This window comes from Heterodontus francisci, chromosome 26 (assembly GCF_036365525.1).
Source record: "Heterodontus francisci isolate sHetFra1 chromosome 26, sHetFra1.hap1, whole genome shotgun sequence".
NCBI classification, from domain to species: domain Eukaryota; kingdom Metazoa; phylum Chordata; class Chondrichthyes; order Heterodontiformes; family Heterodontidae; genus Heterodontus; species Heterodontus francisci.
Window position 1 is genome coordinate 51,898,914 of NC_090396.1, and position 24,863 is coordinate 51,923,776.

The 24,863-nt window shown below is 42.5% G+C and overlaps 1 protein-coding gene across 3 annotated transcripts; it reads right to left on the bottom strand.

The window, feature by feature from the left end:
* Positions 1-24,591, bottom strand: faap100 (FA core complex associated protein 100). 3 transcript variants are annotated; one of them, XM_068058214.1, is made up of 9 exons: positions 24,404-24,591; positions 21,031-21,149; positions 13,178-14,169; positions 11,796-11,952; positions 10,570-11,375; positions 6,989-7,131; positions 6,512-6,628; positions 4,382-4,468; positions 1-1,149 (listed from the first exon to the last, which is right to left on the bottom strand). In XM_068058214.1, the coding sequence occupies exons 1-9, from the start codon at positions 24,572-24,574 to the stop codon at positions 1,018-1,020; spliced, it is 2,724 nt and encodes a 907-aa protein (XP_067914315.1). In that variant the 5' UTR covers positions 24,575-24,591; the 3' UTR covers positions 1-1,017. The 3 variants fall into 3 exon arrangements, with proteins under 3 accessions (XP_067914315.1, XP_067914314.1, XP_067914313.1); XM_068058213.1 differs by having other exon boundaries at positions 6,512-6,709; XM_068058212.1 differs by having other exon boundaries at positions 6,512-6,712.
* Between the last annotated feature and the right edge of the window lie 272 nt (positions 24,592-24,863).

The window sequence follows — 24,863 nt, forward strand, 5'->3', positions numbered from 1 at the left end:
TATTGGCAAACAATTTTATTCCAAATTTTCCACATCTGCATTTTTTAATTACATTTCTGCATCACTATCATGTGGTAAAACCAGCCTCCCATTTTAACTATCACATGCCTGTGACAGTATCAGACACATCGCTGAGGCAGACATATTACAACAGTGAAATGCTGGCTTATTCAAGTTTTTGTTTAGCAATGAGGCTTGTGCAAATCGTACAAAGACCACATGTAATTGCAGAAAAATATCAGTCCATGGATTCCAACCTGCATTGGTCCACGATTCCTCTGTGACCATCATTGCCATTCCCTTGGGTTTAACTAAAACTCTGCTACATCATTGAAATGTCTCAAAGAGTTTTTCGTAATGAATTATTTTTAAAGTGCATGATTTTGTAGACCAGATATTTGCATTCCCTAAGGTGGTTGTTATTAGTGGAGTGTCAGCTTGGCTCAGAATCAGAAGATCATGGGTTCAAGATCTTATTCAGGATTGGAGCACATAATCTAGATTGACAGTTCAATGCAATACTGCGGGAGTGCTGCACGGTCAGAGATGAAGTCTTTCAGAAAAGCCGTTAAACCAGAGCCCCATTTGTCTGTTTAAGTAGGCTAAAAGATCCCATGGCACTGCTCAAAGACCAGGCATCTTTCCTGATGTCCTGGCCAATATGTGTCCCTCAACCAACTCCACCTAAACAGGATAATGGGAATAATTTCTCTTATTGCTGTTTGTGGCACCATGTTGTCAACAACAACCACACTTTAGAAGTAATTCATTGGCTTAGATGCACTTTGAGATCTCCTGAGAATGAGAGAGGAGCTACATAAGTGCAAGTTCCTTCTTCATGACACACTGCAAATGAAAGAGAAACAGCTGCTGCTCTACCAGAAGATCAGTGTACAACAAGACAGTAACTTATAAATTGGTATAAAACAAGTCATTAGATGTGGACTATTAAAGAATAAAGTGGAAAGCAAGCCCAGGATCATCTGGAGACTGTGGAAGTTTGAACAATTTCATTTGTTACACAATAACTAGATCAGTGCTCCTCAGCTGCCTGTATAGTTGGAGAAGTTTGGCCGCAGTACCACTCATATTCATTTCTGCCCCAAGACACAACTGGTCACGCAATGACTGCACCTCTTTAAGAAGGGCCTGAAGTAAAACAAAATCCAAATGAAGAAATTACCATCTGAAGATTAAAAGCGATTTCTTGTATTTTCTGTAAAACAAACTAGATTGTTAATCTGGGCAGTCTGAAGAGTGGGTGTTTCAGTTCCGCACTTGTGCCCTCTCTCAAAATTAGGATCACAGACCCCAAAGGGTGAAAGTGGAATTGAGCTTAACTAAGTAAAACAAATTCTATAATTTATTGTTTTAGGAATTTCAAACTTAACTGCAGCAGCATTTTTGTTGGGATGGGAACTGTTTATGGAACTAAAGCTGTCTCCCAGTCACCAAAAATAACAGAGGAATTTATTTATTCTTGGGATGTGGGCACAGTATTTAATTCCCATCCTTAGTTGCCCTGAGGGCATTAACAGTCTTCAATATAGTCTGGGACTGGAATCATATACCAGCTAGGCTACTGTATTCTTTTGGTGCTATGGAACTTTTCTAGAAAGGAAAATTGAGAGCTTTGTGCATTATCTTTTATTGCCACCAGAGGACTCTAACATACCACGCCAGTTCTCCATATTTAGGCAAGTTTTAAAAATTCTTGGCTTATGCTCGGTCTGTTGAGTTTCTCTATCCTCTTTGTAAAATAAAGTGAAACTTAAATTTTCACCTCCATCAGAATGAACCTATTTTATATAGATTGAACATCCACATGTATATGGACATAGGACTGAATATATTTTAATATATAGTGGACTGAAACCATTTTATGCAGATGTATACAAGTATAAAAGCAGTAATCTTTTCAAATTAAAACACTTCAAACACACACTTCAGGACAATGTCCTTTCTGCAACTGTATTAGTTGGTCAGGACTAACTGGTCAGGAAGAGATAAGAGTCGTGTCCAGTGACAAGCTTGCAGTATAATACTAAGCACAAACATGGACAATCAGGCATTGAGACTGATAGTATACAGTTCAGTGGGTACTGGTAGTCCTTCAGTACCTGATTTATGCTGATTATTCTACAGATGTCTGCACAGATAGTGAGTACTGACTGGCTGTGCAATCATGTGAGACAACACAACCAAGCTTAATCCTGTTCACATCTCAAACCCACCACAAGCAGTTTCCAAAAAGGGTCAATGGATAGTAAACAGAACCTGGCAGTGTGTTTCCCCTCCTTAACTTAGGGATACTAACTGAATTGTAGCGGCTCTACTGATACAAGATCAGGGGGCAGGTTGTTCAACCTTGCCCGTCTAAGAGCGAAGTCCAAAGTACGGAAAGTCCTCATCAGAGAACTCCTCTTTGCTGACGATGCTGCTTTAACATCTCACACTGAAGAATGCCTGCAGAGTCTCATCGACAGGTTTGCGTCTGCCTGCAATGAATTTGGCCTAACCATCAGCCTCAAGAAAACGAACATCATGGGGCAGGATGTCAGAAATGCTCCATCCATCAATATTGGCGACCACGCTCTGGAAGTGGTTCAAGAGTTCACCTACCTAGGCTCAACTATCACCAGTAACCTGTCTCTAGATGCAGAAATCAACAAGCGCATGGGTAAGGCTTCCACTGCTATGTTCAGACTGGCCAAGAGAGTGTGGGAAAATGGCGCACTGACACGGAACACAAAAGTCCGAGTGTATCAGGCCTGTGTCCTCAGTACCTTGCTCTACGGCAGCGAGGCCTGGACAACGTATGCCAGCCAAGAGCGACGTCTCAATTCATTCCATCTTCGCTGCCTTCGGAGAATACTTGGCATCAGGTGGCAGGACTATATCTCCAACACAGAAGTCCTTGAAGCGGCCAACATCCCCAGCTTATACACACTGAGTCAGCGGCGCTTGAGATGGCTTGGCCATGTGAGCCGCATGGAAGATGGCAGGATCCCCAAAGACACATTGTACAGCGAGCTCGCCACTGGTATCAGACCCACCGGCCGTCCATGTCTCCGTTATAAAGACGTCTGCAAACGCGACATGAAATCGTGTGACATTGATCACAAGTCGTGGGAGTCAGTTGCCAGCATTCGCCAGAGCTGGCGGGCAGCCATAAAGACAGGGCTAAATTGTGGCGAGTCGAAGAGACTTAGTAGTTGGCAGGAAAAAAGACAGAGGCGCAAGGGGAGAGCCAACTGTGCAACAGCCCCAACAAACAAATTTCTCTGCAGCACCTGTGGAAGAGCCTGTCACTCCAGAATTGGCCTTTATAGCCACTCCAGGCGCTGCTTCACAAACCACTGACCACCTCCAGGCGCGTATCCATTGTCTCTCGAGATAAGGAGGCCCAAAAGAACTGATACACCAATAGATATCAGCTAACTCAGTGTGTACTGGCAATCAAACCTCAGGCTCTGCTCATTGTGTAGCAACTGTGTTTGTTGCCTGCCCCTTTAACAAACATTACTATGACCCATCAGCAAACATCACAGTGACCCGACATATTACTGATCACAACAACAGGAAAACAAACTCAAACAGAGACAAACCCAATCAGGGAATAGCTCATTCAGTGTTGTAAACCTTGACACAGGTTCAAAGAGGTTAATGAATGTTAATGATACAGTACACACCAGCTGGCAACCAGGCAAACAGGTTTTGGAAGAACTAGCCACCTGCTCAGAAAACACAGCCGAGCGTTAGCACTAGTGCACTCATCCCTAAAATGGGGTATGCACATAAGGTGCTCAATACACAACATTACATTAAACCAATAAGAGCATAAGTGTTGGGCTCCACTGTGGTCGGTCGTGTGGTGTCTCTTGTACAATTGCAATTATACATGGATGTAGCAGAATGTATTCAGAATGAATGAGTGCCTTTTAGTTTGCTGGCCCCAGGACTATTTTCTAAATGATTTCTACCTGTGGTAACTGAAGCACATTGATTAGACACACATCAGTTTATTTTTAACCTCACTCCTCCAGCTGTGCTACCAGTGAACATTCAACTTCATTTCAGGCAGGTTACCTATCCAAGGTAAATGCTAATCCAGGCTTTGTCCTCGAAGATGTAACCTTCCTTTTCCAAGTAATAACGCTTCGTGTTATCTTATCAGCTTGTCACATTTGCCATGTTTCAGGGACTATCAGAATGAGGGAGGGAGAAGGGGACGGGGGTGGGGGGGGAACGCACTCTATTAATCTATAGGTTTGTGTTTTTCAATTCCATGGTCACAAGCACAGTCTGCCTTCCCAACATCTGTCCAGCACCTCACCCAAATCTCTGCAGTATTCCCAAGTTTACTTCACACTCCCGTTACCTGTACATTGTGTAGCAGTTGTCTCAGACATTGTACTCGAAGGCCAGGCAGTGAATCACTACTGGGAGAACTCTGCTCCAAAAGCATCTGTTCAGCGTAAAAGAAACACAAGTACGATTAATCACTTTGAGAGGTCTAGTAAAATGACAGGCTTGCCAAGAAGGTTTTAAACATGTATTTTAATGAGCACTGCCTACATTGTGTGTCCCTCTCATTTCATTACTTTTATAAACTGACTATTTGAATGGGAAATGTCAACAGTTCCTCCACAACAAAATAACGTAACTTGTAAGGATTAATGATTTGTACACGTCAGTGCTTTGAGGAGTATTTTTCCCTGTTAAAGAAAAGTCGTGCTGTTACTCCTTCTGTCCTGTTTCGCCCTTTGTACTCCCGTCTCCAAGTGCCCAACAAGAAACCAATTCTCAACCAAGGAGGTACCCAGACAACCCACTGTGAATGGCCAATGTTTGAGGAGGGGATGGTGAGAACAGGTCCAGTGGAGCCAATACTCCTCCTGATCTTTCCACCCTACCTAGCTGGGCTACATTTGACTTTTTTCCCCCTCTGGCTGTCCTCAACACCCCCACCCCCCCAATCATGTGTTCTTTGTGTTATCTTAAACAACACAATGAGGTATGTGGATTCCAGTGCCTTGAAGATCTCTAACAGGTTTATTAACAGCTAAATTAGTATATATAAAATACAGAGCAAACTGTGTACAAAACCTTTGTCTAGGGTGTTACAGTTGCAGAGTCACTATGGATTCTAGTCATATGACTACATCCTGGTACTTAGCTCATTTGCATACTGAGTTCTTAAAGGGACATCACTCTTAAGGCGATCATACAACACCACCGTCAACAGCAGAGGTAATTAACTCAAAATGTCAGCAATCAGTGAGCGATGTGCTGCCTACCATTCCACGGTCCACAGTATTGGAGCAGTTGAATGGAGGCAGCCTCCCTCTGTACTTTTCCACGAACACTGTTGTTCAGTATCACTGTGCCTTGCATTCTACAGCCTTAAAATCAGCCTTTTTTTTATGCATAGCAAATGGCTTTGAAGTAAAGGATATAAAAGAAAAAATGTTTAAAGTACAGTTGGATGCTAGAATGGGAAAGTTAGGGTATTAAAGGGATGGTTAAAGGGGCTTCAATGGGCTGAATGCTTTTCCTCAGTCATGACTCCTCCCTCCAGCACCCCGAGTCTTTATGTAACAGAACAAATAGATTTTTTATTGACCATGCCAGGAACAGCGGAAATTAGCGTCAAAAGTTTGAAATACAATGTGAAACCAATGATTCAAGTGTTTATTTCCTCACCGATCAAAAGGGACAGATAGCAAACTCCCAATGTTAAAGGGAAATTTGCTTCTATCCTTACTAGCATAAAAATCCTTAATCAAAGGTTCTCTCCTCACAGATTTCTCCCCCAGTAAAGTGGTTTATGGGGAGCCACGGCTCCAGAAGGGCTAGTTTGGAGTTTCGGTCCCATTACTCTTTCCTACAGACCCTATTGGTGAGGACACAGCAGCAACTTAACTCCATGCAAGAAGAAAATTGACTTTATTCTAAAACATCAAACAAAATTATGTCAAATATATTACTGCATAAAATGGGAGAAGTACTTTTAATTGCAAGGGATTCCCCCTGGATTTTCCTTTCACTTCTATTGAGAGTCTTTTCAAAGATTGACTAATAGTGCAGATGGACAACAGGTCAAATTGAAGCAATTTTAGCACCTAACACGGAGATCAAAACGAAACTGGTTTTAACAGCACCATTTATCAGGACTGCAGACCCATGGAAACAAGGAGAAAATACACAACAATCAAACTGAATCTTACAACAGCTTCACCAATTGATGGAAAAAAATACCAGAGCAAGGGCCGGCAGAGGCACAATGGGCCAAATGGCCTCCTTTTGTGCAGTAAGATTCAATTAAATAATTTACGGCCAGTTCAGGGATCACTCAGTGTTTCACTGAGGCACACTGTGCAGGACTGGACAATGTATGGCATCACTGCAGTGTTCTGTCCGAATCACTGAATTGACTATGAAAGACTAGGTAATGATAGAGTACCGAGGGCAGGGATAACTCTGACAGAGCAGACTGTGAATTTCCTACCTGGACACGGCGTGTAAGTGCCTGATGCAAGAAACAAAACATAGTCAGTGAAGAACACTCCATCACAATTTCCACTGCACTGAGTGGTCCATCAACAGAGAAATTGGCAACAGCAACCTGTAGGGACAGGAGTAATAGAAGAATACACTGTGTGTTTGGTGAGGCTCCGTCACTGCCGTTAGATAGGCCATCCAACTGCTGCTAATGAGATGGAATAGAATGCAATATTAACTAAATGCTGCCACTGAAATTAAATAGGCAAACGTGACCCATTCTTTACATTAAGAACAATATCTCAATTAAGCTCTATGGAAATCAATCTGTAACTTAAGAGCTCCCACCTTTTATCAAATGTCGCTGCTGCTCTCAGGGGGTTCCTGTCTCTCATTATACAAGCCTCTGAATAGTGGGCAGAGCATATAGAGCCAGCAGTAGCTGACTGGCATTCCCCTACAGGACCAAGTGTTAACTATTCACCTGCTTTGTGAGTATCCGGATGCTGCTGCCGTCTGGTGCGGTACAGTTCACAACCGGTAGAGACTGCATCCTTACTGTTTCCACCTCGGAATTGGCAGACAGCAGCCACTGCAGGACATCAGATCCATTCTCCGCAGCATTTCCTGGGGAAAAAAGGGAACATCATTCATTGGAAAAGTTCAGAAAAGGCCTCTTTGAAGCCAGCTAATTCAGAAAATGTTAGTGCAGTTGATCATGAATAACAGCAGGGATTACATAAACCTAATCTCGAACGACAAAAAAATCAGATTCAAAGCAAGAAACAAAGTGTTTTCAGGTTAAGGAAGCATTGCGTGGTTTGGGACCTGTCTTCCATCAGTCTGAGGTCCAACAGACAAGTGGAAAGTAATGTTCCAGCACTGCTACAAGATGCCAGCAGCACATTCCCTGAATTAGCAGTAAATTGTACACTGCAACAGTAAAGTGCTAAACTTCAAGGTTGGGACGATCCACTGGCAGAAAACATTGTAGGACTTGGAAACATTGCACTCTCTGGTTGTGTGGCAATGAAAGTTAGATCAGCTTCAAGCCCAAATGGAGACTGATCAACTCTCTGTCTCATTTGCTCAAGCTTGTAGTACATTATTGATTTAAGGCATTAACACGTGATACAGTCAGGTTCCAGAATAATGTAACACAACACATTCTCCCACCTCCAGAAATAAAAAATTATTTCAAAACTTATTTGGGAAGAAATGATACATCACATGCAAACTGGTAAGGAATTAGCTGGTCTTAATATAAAGAAATGACCCATCTCTGATAACTGCCTGTTCTGAAACACATTTTTGATAACACTACTCAAACCAGTCACCTTTCCTGAATCTAGTCATTTTAATAAATAGTGTTGTTAGGATTCATGGGCACTTTGAATAGAAACTATCTTCACCATACGTATTAAGGCAGGGCGAAATTAGATACTTTCCTCACACAATCCATAGTGATTGCCAGAGTCTGTTCTATGCTCAGTGGATCTTGTTCACCTTTTTCAGTAACACACAATGAAAATGGATCAAAGTTCACCATTTCCCAGCAGCTCACTCCACATCTCAAGTAGAATCAATAAATCATTATGACAGTGGTCCACGAGAAGCAACACACCCTAGGCTAATTTAATGTATTGGTACCATCATACTACAGCAGAAAGCATATTTAAGCCACTGCATTTCTTATTGTGATATGCTTAACTCACCACCTCTAATGCAACTAATACTTTACCCTAGTTTCATACCGCTCAAAATGCTCATTTAGACATACCAACCTTGCAGGATCGTCCAGGAGTCTCCAGGAATTATAGATTAATTTCCTGGATGCTGCTGCGAGTAACCCAGGAGAAAGATTGCATTTTTTTTTCACTTTCTTGAAACACGTGTTATAACCAGGTGAGAAAGTGGTCTAGGGTTCCGCCTCAGCCTTCACCTGCTCTTACCATAACAGGGTTTAATTATAAACACACTGTTTTTAGCTCCCCCTTAGTGAATCCAATTATAAGGCAAAGAAACTAGCCAAACATGTTTTCTTAGGTTTAAAGGAAAAAGGTTGAACTTTATTATATTAAACTTAAACTCTAATTTGGTTAATGCCTACGGATAAGCGACACACCTACGCTAGCATGCATACACGATACACACATGCAGATAAAGACAGAAAAGAGCAGAAGAAATAAAGTGGAAAAGTTTGAGGCAATATCTGAAGATGGTTTTGGTTACTGTTCGAACTCGCTGTAGAGTCCTTGATTGTAGGTAGGTCTCGTTTTTCGTTGGGGCCCAGTATTCTTCTTAAACCTTGTTCAGTGTAGGAGACTTTTCTCTCTTTGTGGTTCATGTCTCTTCAGTGGGTCCAGAAGCTGGTGAGAAAGAAATGGGAGCAGACAGGAGAGGTCCTCTCACTTCAGGAGCAAAACAGTCTTTTCTGAGTTCAAATTCTTTGTACAATTCAGAAAAAACCCAGGTTGCCAAGCAGGTTAGTCATGTGACAAGCTGGTCTGACCACGTCTGTTTGTGGATTCTCTTGTCTTAGCCGACCTTGGAATGTCTCTTCTTACCCACAATACCTGGTGCTCCAAGCCCATTGTGGGTTAAATTGGAGCAGGGAATAGCCCCTTTGTCCCTCCAAGCACTGTCTGTTAGTATGCAAATGTTTTTTCCAGCAACGGCTGATCTGTTTAACAAGTCCTTTCTTAACTCCAGTAACAGTTTAAAATCAATGTTCATATGACAAAATTAATATGCCTCATTCTTGGCAGGTCGGTGGGGGTGGGTCTGCATGATACACGAGTTATAAAAATATTGGGAGATGGAAAAACAGGCTGTTTGACCGGGTGGGGTCTGTTGACAGAGGGAGGTCATGTGATGAAACCTTCGGGAATACATCCAACCAGAGTTGGCAACCATATGCTCTCTCCAGACACAGCTCAGGTTTGGAAAGCCAGGACTTGTGAATGCCCTGCTGCCTGATTTTCCTGTTTAAATGGACCGTTAAACTTTACTGAAATCCTACTGACAAAACAGCCCCTCAAAAAAAAAAAAATCCTTTAATGATAAAATCAGCTGGAACATCTGTTACAGACTGCAGTTAGTCAAAATGCTTATGGTTTGTTTTTTAAATCTCATGCTTCAGCCCAGAATATTCCATACAAAGGACTCCAGAAGGGCCTGATAGCAGCTCCAAGATGACTCTGTGTTTCATGCCCAGAGCACAAACAGAATCCTGCAGGTGTCAGAGAGCTGCCTCGAAGCACAAACTGCAACAACACCAATGCATTGTACGGTCCACCAATCTCCAATGTACCTCCCGTGTACTTCTAACAAGACAACCAGTCACAGGAACAACAGTTCATTCCTGACCTTGAGGAAGTGTAAAGTAGGAAGCGATGGGAGTGCTACAACTGTCCTAAGTGCACATGTACAAACATTGTGTGAGGCTGGTTGGCCATTGAACAACCTACCAACATATGAATAATGAGGTACCAGAGGGTAACAGCTAAAACTGAACCTAACCACAACATCCCAAGAAGAAAAATTGATAGAGGAAAGAGCAAACGGATGGGGGTTGGTGGGAGGGGGGGGGGGGGGGGGGCGTAGATTTTGACTGTGTGTGATGATGCAATCAACCACTTTACATCTCTGCCTCTTTTTAATTCCAGTGAAGGCAGGAGAGGTGTATAACAGTCTGGTAACTCACCATCACCCATTTTATACTGTTGTGCAAAGTCAAAAAACTCAAAAAGCCTCACAATGTGTCATTGGCTAGCATACTGCAATTCCCACAAAACAACCCCATCACAGCTGGGCCTTTGAAGGAAGCACAAAATGGTGGCCAGGAAGTGTCCCAGGGGAAAAGTGTGCGGGGAAATTCTGTGCATGAAACATTCCTTTGTATCATCTGGTACCAAGCTTGGAAGAGGCAGAGGCCTTGACACAGGTTGGCTGTGCAGCTACTCAACAGGTTAGTGGCCCAGAGAAATCAAAACATGTGGAGGACATCTCAGATTTACAGCACACAGATTTCAGTTCATTATTCATGAATAAAACTTTCCCCACCTGTACCCAAATCTTTCACAGCAACCTTCACCAGATCAGAGGACAACTTGACAGATGCTGAAAAGGGTCCTTCAGCTGTTCTTTCACTGCCTGAAACACTGAAAGGTTCTTGTAACTTTTCACTGCCTTTAACGCCATTAGTTTCAGAACATATAAAGGAATGTAGGAATATCTCCAACGGGTCTGATGTGCTAGGTTTGTGGTTGTTATTCAGGGGTGGCACCATTTCAGTTGCTCCTCCTCCATGAATGTGCAGGCAATCTAACAAATCAATAACATGAGTGTTTAGAGGGAGACAAATTCCATCACTTTCTGAAAGTCTAGGAGACAGCAAGGAACTATGAGAGAGGGGCAGTTCACTGGCATTCAAACTATAATAGAGAAAGCAGTGAACTGACACAGGAAGTGCTATAAAACTATCACTCTCAGAGTTCAAAGGGACAGTGACCTCCATCTTCTTTCCAGGTGCAAGTTCACTGATGGGAAAAGCATAAGTAAAGGCTGTGCTGTCCGAGCCTTTGGTCAAAGCAGATGTTTGGGTAATGAGTTTGACACAAAGAGACCACCTGTGTTCCAGTGGCCAAGCGCTGAGGTTCTCCAAAATACAGGAAATAACAAGCGAATCCTGCAGCAGCAAACGATTCCACCTTGCAGTTACGCAGCAGCTGATTTGGCGTTTGGAGGGCACCATTCCTTTCTCTTGGCTTTCTTGATTGGAAAGCAGCACGCAGCATATGTTGAGGTCCTGGTTCAGTCCTTTTAAAGCCTTGTCTTTCTGCTGCATGACACGCTTCAAGGATGCGATTCTGGGGACAAAATTAAAAACGAGAGAGTGAATTTTGTTTTCTGGTGGCCTGATTTTCTTTCCTCCTCTCCTACAGTTGCTAACGCATGCTGGGACAGAGTTCCACAGGTGGCAGCAACTTCCAGAGTATAATCCAAGAAGACATTCTTCATATGCAAACTTAAATGGTGATGGGTGGTAGGCTATCCAACTGTGAAGGGCGTCACAGCAGAACCCAACCTGGTCGTCACCCACTGTTCACACTTTCTGATCAGCAGCTGCAACCCCACCAGGCACAGTCACCAACTGCAGAATCTGCACCACTGCCATGAATGAGTTCAGCAACTTAGCATAGAGTGGTCTGCCTGTCTCAGTGCTAAACCAGGTAGCACATCTATGTAACTATTGAGGGAAGTGGAAACTTTAAGTATTGACCTCCTACCTGTCAGAGACACTGCCAATCCCAGAGAGCAGGTCCTTAATGCGTTGCCCTGCAGTAGCTGCCTTTAGCTTCACGCTCTGGGCTGCACTTGAACTGTGGGGTAAAGTACACACCATCACCTTGCCTTTCTCAGTCAGTGCTATTAGGTCGACATCACCTAGTTAAAAACACAAGTTGTGAACAAAGAGAAACCTCACATCATCCATTTCAACCCACCTACATCCCATTCTCTGATCACAGAGTAGACTCAGCAGCAACCAGGGTTCTGGCCCAGTCAATCATGCCATCTGAGTGAGAATCAGGATCAGAACATTCAAATAGAGAGAAAATGAGCATGCCTTTGTCAAGCATACTTCTCTCTTCATATAAAACAAAGGAATTTGCAGTTGGAGTGTTAATGCAATAATATGATATATAACAGAAAATATTTTCACTCCCTAGAGATGTGATATTCTATAGCAGCTAAATTAGAACAATACCTAGCAGCCTCACACAGCAGATTCCAGACATACTCCTCCCACAGAATCAGTGGCAGCTCCTGTGGTGAGGGAGTTCCACATTCTTTCAGCAGAGCAAGAAATATGAACTGATCACCAGCAAGAGACTTGTCAGCACTTAAATTAGAGGAGCTCAACATTACAATGGGACCAAGGCCTTTATGAGACTGCAATTGTGTCTAATAGATAAAGTAGAATTAATCACCCTCTCCCCCTACAATTAGCAAATTTAAATGCCAATGTTAAAGAATAGGGTGAATGATTTACAGTGTAAACTTTCATATGTCTCCCCGGTTCCCTCTACTTTAGTCTGCACACTCAACCCAGGACTACAGATTCCCTTTGCTGACATCAGTAAGGAGTCCACAGGGAGTAATGTAGATCAGCATCTTTTCTGACCACGGATGCTAAAGCAGGAGGAGCTAAGATGAAAACAAAAATGGTATGACAGATTCTGAGGGAATCTAAAAGGTTTCCTTTCATAGGGATTTAGGAGCAGGTAACACAATTGCTGCTAAACAGGTGCCTGTACTACTGTCTGGAATCTACATCATTGGTGTGTCTTTAAAGATTGGTGTATATACATCACCACTCAGTTTTGTTCATATCTCACGCTCCAAACAGTTTCTTTCAATCCTTTACTCCTTAAATCAGAATGCCCGAGTGCATCACACCCACTCTGAGATTACGGGGAGTGGGCCAGGATTGGGAGTTGGGAGGGAGCGGAGAATACACAGCAATGAAACCAGAAATTAAAACAGAAAATGCTAGAAATACTCAGCAGGTCTGGCAGCATCTGTGGAGAGAGAAACAGAGTTAACATTTCAAGTTGATGCCCTTGCGTCAGAACCAGAGTCCTGGCTTAGGGTGCAGATGGATTATTACCTTTGGCTGTCAGTGAAGGCGTGGAAATAGCTACAACTCCACAGATGATCAGACTAATGGGTGCAAGGATGGATGGCAAAACATCATCAAATTGGTTGTTCCTCTCATCTGCTGTCCTCCCAGCAACTGCAGAGGATCTGTCCCTGTGTACAAGCTCAACGCTGAAGAAATCCGAGCAAGTGCTGTAGTAAAGGGTATTAGTGCGGCAGCAAGCACTTACGATGGGCCCTCGAAGGTGATACTCAATGAAGTTGGGAAGCCACATTTCCATTTGGAGGCTGCGTTGGATAATCACCACTTTGCCACTTTTCCCGATCACTATAATACTGTCAGAAATCAGTGGTTTATCCATTGATGTCGACTGGTGATCCTGATCATCGTTCCCTTCCTGTTTTAAAGTCACAGCCCCAATAAAAACCACTGGCTGTTCAACGTGGTGCAGCACCGTCATTCGTGATGCATGACCTTTGGCCTCAGATCTGGCATATCTCATTGGTACGAAGCAAACTTGCCCATCTGGCAACCCGCAAAGTACAATGGGCGAATTTAGCATGCTCGCATCCACGCTAAAGAGGAGACTGAAAAGAGATGATTCAAGACAGAAGTGATCATCACCCACCTCCCACTCCTTGGAATCCTTCGCAGTCTGAGGGTAAATGCAACATAACACTGGTGGGTAATTCGATTCAGGGGATTTCTCACCATGTGGTAAATTGGGATGAAAAGCAAAGTCTATGTCTTGAATTTTTCTGCACATCTGAACCTCACAGCCTATAGCTGGGATTCTGAGGAAGGTCATCCTCCATTTCTGATCCTCCTTAGCTACTGTCACAATGACATCACCCAATACAATGAAGGAGCAGACTGCAGAGTCCCTGACAATGCACCTCTCAGCACTAACAGCACAGATACGAGGCACATGACGCCCACAGTTACTTTCCAATTGGGAAGCATCAAGGAGCGATTCCTGAGCTCCTGTCTCTTTACTGAAGCTGGAAATAAAGGGAAAAAAACTGCATAATTATTTTATATGGGATATATGTAGATAAGATTAGCAGCAAAACTTTTCAAATATTGTGATATACTAAAATCTTGCAGAGTGACAGAATCTGGAAAATGTATCTACATTGCAGGAGGCTTTCCGATTCAAACTGCCAGATAAATTTTCAACTTAAAGATTATAGATAATGGAGAAATTGCAGGGAAAAGTCAGAGATTCTCTAATATTCTACAATATTAGACAGGGCAACAGCATTGTGATAATCCAGAGACCTGGACTGATGACCAGAGACATGAGTTCAAATCCCAACACGGCAGCTGGGGGAACTTAAATTCAATTATGAAATATGGAATAAAATGCTAGTGTTATTAATAACGATCATGAAACTATCAGATTGTCGTAAAAACCCATCTGGTACACCAATGTCCTTCAGGGGAGGAAATCTGCATTCCTTACCCAGTCTAGTGTACGTGTGACTCCAGATCCACAGCAATTTGGTTGACTCTTAACCATCCTCTGAAACAGCCCAGCAAGCCACAGGGTTGTATCAAACCACGACAGAAAAAAGCACTGTGGGTGTTCCTACACCACATGGACTGCAGCGGTTCAAGGTGACAGCTTACTGCCACCTTCTCAAGGGCAATAAATGTTGACCTTGCCTACAATGCCCACATTCCAAGAACAAATAAAAAAAAGCACAGCAAAGCCAGGGAGAGAAGGAAGCAGCTACCTGTCTGTACTAACAAGGGCTTGGAAACTACGTGTGCCTATTGGTTGGATTAAGATACAGTTCTCCTTTTTTTTGAATACAGGCCCATGTTTTCCACCTGTGTGATTATAGTAAGTATTCTGGCACATGACAGAGCACGGCAAATTTCTACACTTGCCTTGTGTGGTTTGATTTGCTCTCCGATTACCTTAATTTTGATAAAATGCCTCAACAACAAACACTTGCATTTATCTAGTGGCTTTAACATAGTAAAAAGTATCCCAAAGCACTTGACAGAGGCGCAAGGAAAAATGGATGCTAAGTCAAAGAAAGGGATATGAGGTGGTATGGCCCAAAGCTGGGTCAAAGAGGTGAGATTTAAGAAGGGGCTTGAAAGAGAGTCAGAAGCAGATGGGCCTAGAAGGAAATTCCAGAGCATGGGGTCTGGATGGCGAAAGGCACGACTGCCAATGGTGGGGAAAAGAAAGGAGGGGTTGCATAAGAGGCCAGAGTCAGAGGAATTGCGAGTACGAAGGAGCAGCAGAGGCAGCTGAATGGATGAGTAGACAACAGGTATTTTAAAAGATGAGCAGGGTAAAAGAAAGTGAAGAGCTTGAAGGAGGGAAAAGTACCAAAGAGTGGGGGGAGAGATCAAGGTGCGACTTGGTGATCACAACACTGCCACCATGGATGGAGGGGGTGGGGGGCAGGCGGTAGAAAGTTAGGCACAGAGGCTTCAGTAAGAGGCAAGTTGCAGTTAAATAAAGGATTTCAATACAATCATCCACAATAAGGCTGTGGATAGCAAGGGCCTTTTTAACTAGTGAATCGACATTCTGGAAGGAAATGCAGAGAGGGACAATGAGTGATCCACTGGCAGAGTCCAAGGGGGTGGTGGTGGGAGGGCTGAGCAGAACAGGAAGGTTGGCAAGATTAGCTCGTATGGGTACAATGGGTAGGAAGGTCGGTGAAAGTGACGAGTAGGATTGCTACTCATAAGAGGGGAAATGGCAGGTTCCTCAGTGGGCCCTTGGGAGAGAGGCAGAGAGGATAGCTGAGGACACTGGATTTCAGCCTTTATCAGCTATGCGAAAGCAGTAAAGCAGAAGATTAGTGATAGGTTGGTGGAGGAGTAGTAGACTAGAGTTAAGTACCTGGGGGAGAAATGGAAGGCAGCATCAATCGCTAACAGGAGGGGGAGGAGATGGGAAAAATGGGCAAAAGGGAAAGAAAGGTTCTAGAAATATAGGGTTTGGTTCAGAGCTGCAACAAAAATGCACATGAATTCAAGTTACATGGGCCCAAGACAATGTAAGTAACTGAGTGATTAAAAAATCATTTGTCCTAATTATGATGGAATTAGGTTTTCTATGAAGTCTCATAATCGGCGAAGCAAAGGTTTGCACTCAAACTATGACCCCACCCACTGTCCAGTCCCATCTTACAATACAGCCAGCTTCAGAACCAGCAAATAAATGGAAAGCATGGAAATTCAGCTGGCATTTGCAGTTGCAAATTCAGCTGCTAACTTTTCATTTTCTTCTCTTTACCAATCAGGTTTCAAACAGATACAACTCCTTTGTCAACCAGCTGGGAAATGTGCTCGGTGGATGAAGTAAACCCCTCCCCCGCTATTTTTCTTTACTCACCAAGGTGATTGAGCTGATACTGAGAAACATACCCCCTAGGGGAAGTCTGGGCATTATATGTCAGTCTAGACTGAGATTCCTGTTTGAAGGCAGCTGTCATGTTATAGCCAACAGGCTGCAGCTGTTAAATATTTTATGGTACAGGTTTTATTGAGAGCAGAAAATATTCCTCCCAAATAAAACAGAACGGTGTGTCTACAGGACTGGTTGTTTATGTTTAGAGATACAGCACTGAAACAGGCCCTTCGGCTCACCGAGTCTGTGCCAACCATCAACCACCCATTTTATACTAATCCTACACTAATCCCATATTCCTACCGCATCCCCACCTGTCCTTATATTTCCCTACCACCTACCTATACTAGGGGCAATTTATAATGGCCAATTTACCTATCAACCTGCAAGTCTTTTGGCTTGCGGGAGGAAACCAGAGCACCCGGAGAAAACCCACGCAGACACAGGGAGAACTTGCAAACTCCACACAGGCAGCACCCAGAATTGAACCCAGGTCGCTGGAGCTGTGAGGCTGCGGTGCTAACCACTGCGCCACTGTGCCGCCCGGTTTTGATGCTAAAAGTCCTTTTTGTTTTCCTTTGTCTCTTTAGTTCACATTTCAATTTTATTCTGTTTACTATCTTCATAAGAAATTTGATGCTAATTTTACTCAAGTCTTTTATTCAAAAATGTTAGTCATATTTCAGGCTTTAAAAATAATATCAGAAATTTTATTTTTCTTTTCCATATTTTCGTCTGTCTTCACAGAATTTTTTTTAAACTTATGTCTCAAAAAGTATATTTCTGTTTCACTTCTCACGTATTTTCCAAGGTCTCAAATGTTGAGAAATAATAAACTGAGCTTGATTGGCAACCAAGACTATATGCATCTGTTAATTTCTAGCCTCTGGTTGTGGTGTAATGACCAATGTTGCTTTAATAATTTTACTTTTAGTCTCATCTTATTTCAAATTTTAGTCTTATTTTATTTGTAAGCCATATAGAAATTTAGTCTTAATTTTCATCACTGACAAAAATACGATAATTTTGGCCAACAACCATTTGCATAGATTAAAACCTTGCTGTGCATTGCATTGGACTCTGCTCACACAGATTTATGCTGCAAGAGTTTATTGTAGCACCATTTACAGCATCCAGTGATACATGTCATGTATTGCAACAGAACTCTTATTGGCAGACTAATAATTTTTGTCTCAGGACTGACTGGTTTTATAGTCTGTGATCCTGGATAGAAAATATCTCAACAATATGATTAATTCCCTGATAGCCGCATTGTTTGAATGAAGACACTTTAGTTCAACATGTAGGTACGTTCATAAGATTGTAAAGTTGTTCTGAAATTAGAATGGATTGCACCACCGGTATGGAGGTAGATGCTGTAGTTTAATTTATCAAGTTGCAAATATTTCAAAATAAACTTAGAACCAAAGAACAGTACAGGCCATTGGGTCCATCGAGTCTGCGTAGCCTTTGGAAAAGCAACTCCCATATCCCTGCAATCTTTTCTTCTTCAAGTATTTACCCAATTTCCTTTTGAAAGCTATTGTTGAATTAGTTTCCACCACCCTATCAGGCAGTTCATTCCAAATCCTAACCATTCGCTGCATAAAAAAAGTGTTTCCTCATGTCACCTCTGATTAGTATTTTTTTTCCACGAAATTTTAATATATCCTCATTCACTCGAATAAATAATTCTTTCCTGATTCCAGATCAGCTGAGGTGACAGACACAATCGTGAATCTGTCAGATTCACACCAGTAACCATGCTGCCATGGAAATGGGTGTCAAGCTACCAGTGGCTAGAAACCAATAGTTCAGTCTGTACACATTCAGACAATAGGAGGGCTAATATAATGTAACTTTTTTTTATTATATTATGGAATGCACACACCCATTTCTCAATGAGGGTGCGTTCAAAAAGAGAGTCTCAAGAGGCATGAATGCCATATTGAGAGAACAAAGCTCATGAGTAATTTACCGCCATTCAAAACCTAAAGTGAGAATATTTTCAATAATCACTCCCACAAAGTCATTAGGAACATAGGAACAGGATTAAGCCATTTAGCCCCTCAAGCCTATTCCCCCATTCAAGGCAATCATGGCTGATCTGCAGCCTTTGCCTCATATTCCTTAATACCTTTTGTCATGAAAACCATACCTGCCAAAATGAGACATATTAATTTCGTCATATGGGACATTAATTTTTAAACTGTTACTGGACTAAAAAAAAACTGTTTAGAGAGACCACAGCAGTGGCTGCAAAACATGGCTGCACATATTTGCATTCTAAAAGGGCAGTGGCTGGAAACATGACCGCTCATTTTGCATTCTAAAAGACAGTTGGAAAAAAAAAGACAGTGGGAACTACTCACTGATTCAATTAACAAAGATTGGTCTGGGTAACAGTGATCAACATCTTGTCTGTGTAATAGACAACATTACACCACCACCACCACCACCCCCACCCCCCAACCTAGAGTTTTGAAATCCACAAACCGCAGGAAAGGTTGTCCCAGATAGGGAGTTGGTCACACGAAGACCAACTTGGAGTTTTGAATTGTGCTCACAGAACAGTTTGAAAGAGACTGCAATTTGAAGACAACAGAGAAGGAAGGTCTCTTCCTCTCTGTCACGATGTTCCAGGGATCCACAAAAGCCACTCAAACCTCAAGAGAGAAGACACCTGCAACTAAACAAGTTTGAAAGTGTGCACTGGGCCCCAATGAGAACTGCAAGACAACTGCAATCAAAGACTTTTCTTCAAACCCAAAAGCCAGTAACTGAACTTCAGCTATTAGTTTAAACCTTTCCCCTTCTTTCTCCTCCTCTGTCCCTATTTGCATGCGTGTTATCACGTATGTATGCTAGCGTGGTCGCGTCGCGTATCCTTAGTAGTTTTAACTGAGATAGAGCTTTAAGGTTAATAAACTTACACCTTTCTTGTTCAAATCTAAGAAAACCTGTCTGGTTGATTTCTTTGCCATTACAATTGGAGAGCAGTGAATAAGAGTTCACTCAGGAGAAGCTAAAAACAGTGTTTTTAAAAATTAAACCCTGTTATGACCAAACCAGGCAAAGGCTGAGAGGGGAGCCCTAGACCCCTGCATCACTTGGTCGTAACACTTTAGCTAAGAAAAATTTATCAGTCTCAGTTTTTAAATTCATTAATTAATTGCCATTTGTGGAGTAGAGTTTCACATTTCTACCATCCTTTGTGTATAGAAGGGTTTCCTAATTTCACTCCTGAAAGGTCTGGCTCTAATCTTTAGACTATGCCCTAGTCCTGGACTCCCCAGCCAGCAGAAATAGTTATAAAAACAGAAAATGCTGGAATTAAGCAGGCGGTCAGGCAGCATCTATGGACAGAGAAATAGAGTTAACATTTTATCATCGACCTGAAATGTTCATTCTGTTTCTTTCTCCACAGATGCTGCCTGACTGGCTGATTACTTCCAGCATTTTCTGTTTTATTTCAGATTTCCAGCATCCATAGTATTTGGCTTTAGTATCAGTAGAAATAATGTTTCCCAATTGACTATCCGTTCCCCTTAATATTGTGAAAACTTCAATTAAATAGCCCCTTAACCTTTTAAAGTCCAGGGAATACAACCCTAGTTTGTTTAATCCCTCCTCGTAAGTTAACACTTGAAGTCCAGGTATCATTCTGGTAAATCTATGCTGCACTCCCTCCAAAGTCAATATATCCTTCCTAAGGTGTGATGTCCAGAACTGTTCACAGTACTCCAGGTGTGGTCCAACCAGGGCCTTGTACAACTTAAGAATGACTTCTACCCCCTTGTATTCTATTCCTCTAGATATAAAGGCCAGCACATATATTTTCACAATACATTTAGCAGAGTTCAATGATATATTTTGACACAATGAAGTGCTAAATATCTGATGTCATCATAGCAAAACTACAGGAATTTAATTGGTAGCAGATAACCATGAGATTACACACGGTACATTATACATAGGCTAACACACAGAACAGAAGGTGCTAACAAACACCAGCACAACAAACAATGAGTTGTGCTCTTGCAGACTACGGCAAGCACAAAGTTTGTTACTGGTCTGCAGCACTGCAGACCATTAAACAGTATTATAATATACAAAAACTTAGTAGTCCCGTAGCTTTTTAGCCTTGTTTCATTAGCAGGATTGTCATGATGAATAACAATGAATAAAAGCTTCCAAAGGCTGGACCGTTAATGAAAAAAACTATAGCTTATGAAATCATATCATTTGGGAATTTATTTGATAGACTGATACTAAGAAATATGGGAGTTTTAATTTGACGGAGTACTTTAGAATTACGATAATCCCAATTTACTATAATAATGCAAAAAATGTGGAATAGAGCACCTTTGAGGTGTGCTCAAATAACAATTGTGTTCTGCCTTGTTTAGCTACCATATGACAATATATTGTACAGGTATTATTGCTTAAGTAGTACAATATTACATAAAATGTATCTTACCTACTCTTCTGGTTTAACAGTATGCTGTATATTCCACTGCCAGTACACAGTACGAACAGCTGCTCACTCTTCCTGTCCACTTCCACTTGCCACACAGAACTGGGTAACCTGTACACAATCTAGCAATGTTGAAGATAAAGTAAACATTTTTAAACCTTTCCAATTTTCTTCCCTCATCTCTTCCAGCTGCTGATTCCTACTGTGGAACAACATATCAGGGAAAAGCACCCCTCCACCATCTCATCCAAGTGACAAGAAAGAAAGAACTTGCATTTCACTACCTCAGTACTTCTTGAAATTTAGTGACAGTTACAATGTAGAAAACTCAGCAGCTAATCTGCGCTCAGCAAGGCTCCACAAACAGCAATGTGATAAATGACCAGATAATCTGTTTTTAATGATGTTGCATGAGGGATAAACATTGGCCAGGGAAAACTCCCCTGTTCTTTTTCAAAATACTGAATGGGATCTTTTACATTTACCTGAGAGGATGGAAGGGGGCTCAGTTTGAAAGACAGCACCTCCAAGAGTGCAGCACTCACTCAACACTGTACAGAAGTGTCAGTCTAAATATATGTCCCCAAATTCCTGTAGTGGGGACTTGAACACACGACTCAGAGGCAAGAGTGCTACCAACAGAACCACAGGTGACATAATTCTTCATCCATGAGCTCAAACAGTGAATGTCAGCAGACCCCTTGGCCATGGAGGGTATCACTGATAACCCCAATGCTGTTCTCACTCAATGTCTATACAAGTACACCTTCCAAGGTTACTGCATAACAATTAGAATTAAGAACTGTAGATGATCATTGGCATTTTTTGCAAGAAATACTGGCACCTGTTGCACCTTCACAGGGCAGCTTATGCATTTTACTAAGGTGAATATCAGGCCGCTTGCCTTGCTGGCAGAACCGAAGGCAAATCCCAGAAGAGAAGTTGCAGCAATAATGACAGGGGGCAATTGCAAGGAGTGCAGAGTCGGGACAGCACTCTTGAATTTCTGATTTTTTTTTAAACAAAAAAAAACCTTCATTGGCAGCTGCAGGGGGCCGCTGAATAATCCTGAGGGGACAAGGCCTAAGTCCTGCTCCAGTCATTGGCAAACAATTTCAGCAAGGGCGCGGAAAACAGAAATTAGGGCTCGCATTTACATACATAAAAGACCTAAATGGCAGTTTTAGACAGTTGCTTGAAGCACCTAAATGTATAAATGCAGGTTGTCCCACTGCTAAATTGGTTACTGCTGCTGGTCAGAGTATCTCAATTTCTCTATCCCCCTTTTAGAACCCCCAAAAAACCAATCTCTTTGACCAGGCTTGAGTCACCTGTCTAATATCTTCTCCTTTGGCATAGTGACAATTTATATTTGATTATACATCTGTGAAATGCCTTGGGACTAAAGGCCTGCTACCCTACCCGGACCCGACAGCATGTGTCAGGTTCGGGTCAGGTTGCACTTCCGGGTCCGGCATTCGGGCTCGGGTCGGACACGCTCTATCACAGGTAAGTGGCTCCACTGTTAATTTAATTTTTGGACTAGAAAGGTGGTTTTGTTAGTTACTTTAAGCTTGTGCAGATTTATTTTATTTATTTTTATTTAGAGATACAGCACTGAAACAGGCCCTTCGGCCCACCGAGTCTGTGCTGACCATCAACCACCCATTTATACTAATCCTACATTAATGCCATATTCCTACCACATCCCCACCTTCCCTCAATTCCCCTACCTATACTAGGGGCAATTTATAATGGCCAATTTACCTATCAACCTGCAAGTCTTTGGCTATGGGAGGAAACCGGAGCACCCAGCGAAAACCCACGCCGTCACAGGGAGAACTTGCAAACTCCGCACAGGCAGTACCCAGAATCGAACCTGGGTCGCTGGAGCTGTGAGGCTGCGGTGCTAACCACTGCGCCACTGTGCCGCCCCAAACAGCAACAAAGTGAAAAACGGAAGGTATGTTAACTGATGGTCGGGTCGGGCATGGGAAAAAAATGGAAGGACTCGGGTCGGATGTGGTTCTGTCAGGCTCGGGTCAGGTTTTTTTTTGCACGCCTTTACTTGCGACGGTTTTCTACAGTAAGGGTGCTTTTTGACTGCAAATTATTATTGTTGTTAAACCACACCCAGCAAGTTATCCCTTCAAGGAAAGGGCAGAACATTTTTTTTTAAACTTATTTAAAAATTAGATTTTTTTCCAGCCATATGGCAAGCAGTAATCTGAGCTGTAGTCAGAAGCTCATCTCGGGGTCAAATATGACACCAGGTTGCAAATTCGCAGTTGCCAGGGAGAGAGATGGAGTTGGTGGGTAGGGAACAGAATTTGTGGCAGAAACCAAAGACAATGGATTCACTCTTCCCAGCATTTAGTTGGAGAAAATTTCTGTTCATCTAGTAATGGATGTCAGATAAGCAGTCTGACTGTCTAGAGACAGTAGAGTGCTTGAGAGAGGTGGTGGTGAGGTAGAGATGGATGTTGTCAGTATACATTTGGAAACAGAGCAGTGGAAGGAACCAAGGTTTGGTCCCTTGGGGACACCAGAGGTAACAGTCCAGGTGCAAGAAGAGGAGCTACTGCAGATAATTCTCTGCCTATGACTTGATAGATAAGAATGAAATCAGACAAGTGCAGTCCCAGCCAACTGGACGACAGTACAGAGGCTCTGGAGGATAGTGGGGTTAACTGTGTCAAAGGATGAAGACTGGTCAAGAAGGGCAAGGAGGAATTATTTACCTTAGTCAGTTACATAGGATGTCATTTGTGACTTTGATAAGAGTCATTTCAGTAATTTCACAGGGGCAGAAACTTCTCCACCTCTCTAGCTTTTTCCTCATTTACGACACTTCTTAAAACCATCCTCTTTGACCAAACTTTTGATCATCTACCGTAATATTTCCTTTTGTGGCTCAGTGCCAAATGTTGTTTGACAACAGTCCTGAGAAGCACCTTGGGACATTTTACTACCTTAAAAGTTTATGTTGTTGTTGCTGGAATCAAACAGTCACAATGGGTAATAAAATCGGAGTTATCTGCCTGGCAGGGCAAATGAGATGCAAACTTACAGGGCATTTATATTTGTTAGCTTAAAGATGCTGTATAAATGCAAGTTATGGCTGTATATTTGGGCAAGTTCCAATGGGTCAATTGGCTTTTTGCATCCTTGACGTTTACAAACTAATCTCCAGTGGCGCTGCACATGAATGAAAATGTTAACGGAAACTATATTTAGAATAGAGATATACAAATACTTTTAATTAGATACAACTGGATAAAGATAAATTGTATCAGTCTAAAGATACAATGTAACAGTCTGGTCGCCCTCTTACGTCACAGGGGGGGGTTGCCCGTGATTGACAGCTGTCATTCACCTCCAATAAGCCGCTGTCCCTCTGATAAATGTAGACAAACTCCGAGCGGTTACACACACAGAATCGGCCCTGGGAGTCCAGGACCCGCACCGCTCCCCGGGATCCCCGCAGATACATCCCACCTTTAATTTGGTCCAGGTAACAAACGGCTTTGAGTCGAGATCCCGCCATCTCCGGCAACGCCAATCACAGCGGGCCGCTCCGCTCAGCCAATCAGAAAGAGGACCGCCTACGAATCGTTGCGAAGGACAAAACAGGCTTTTAAAAAAAAATAGAATGAAGTCGTTCAAAAATATATCAGATGCACTGGGATTCCCCTTCCTTAAAATAAGCCCTGCAAAATCTGAATTAAAAGCAGAAGCTGCTGGAAATGCAGTCAGTTCTGAAGAAAAGGCATTTATCCCAAACTTGATCTTGTCCTTTCTCTTCACAGTTGCTGACTGACTGTGGTGTATTTTGA

Bases quoted from the DNA above. Each gene is read 5' to 3' on its own strand.
- faap100 (XM_068058212.1), bottom strand. From the start codon at position 24,574: ATGGCGGGATCTCGACTCAAAGCCGTTTGTTACCTGGACCAAATTAAA. The intron at 21,150-24,403 runs GTGAATGACAGC...CAACATTGCTAG, and splicing joins GGGACAGCGGCTTATTGGAG to ATTGTGTACAGGTTACCCAG. The intron at 11,376-11,795 runs GTAGGAGGTCAA...TTTTGTCCCCAG, and splicing joins ATTGGCAGTGTCTCTGACAG to AATCGCATCCTTGAAGCGTG.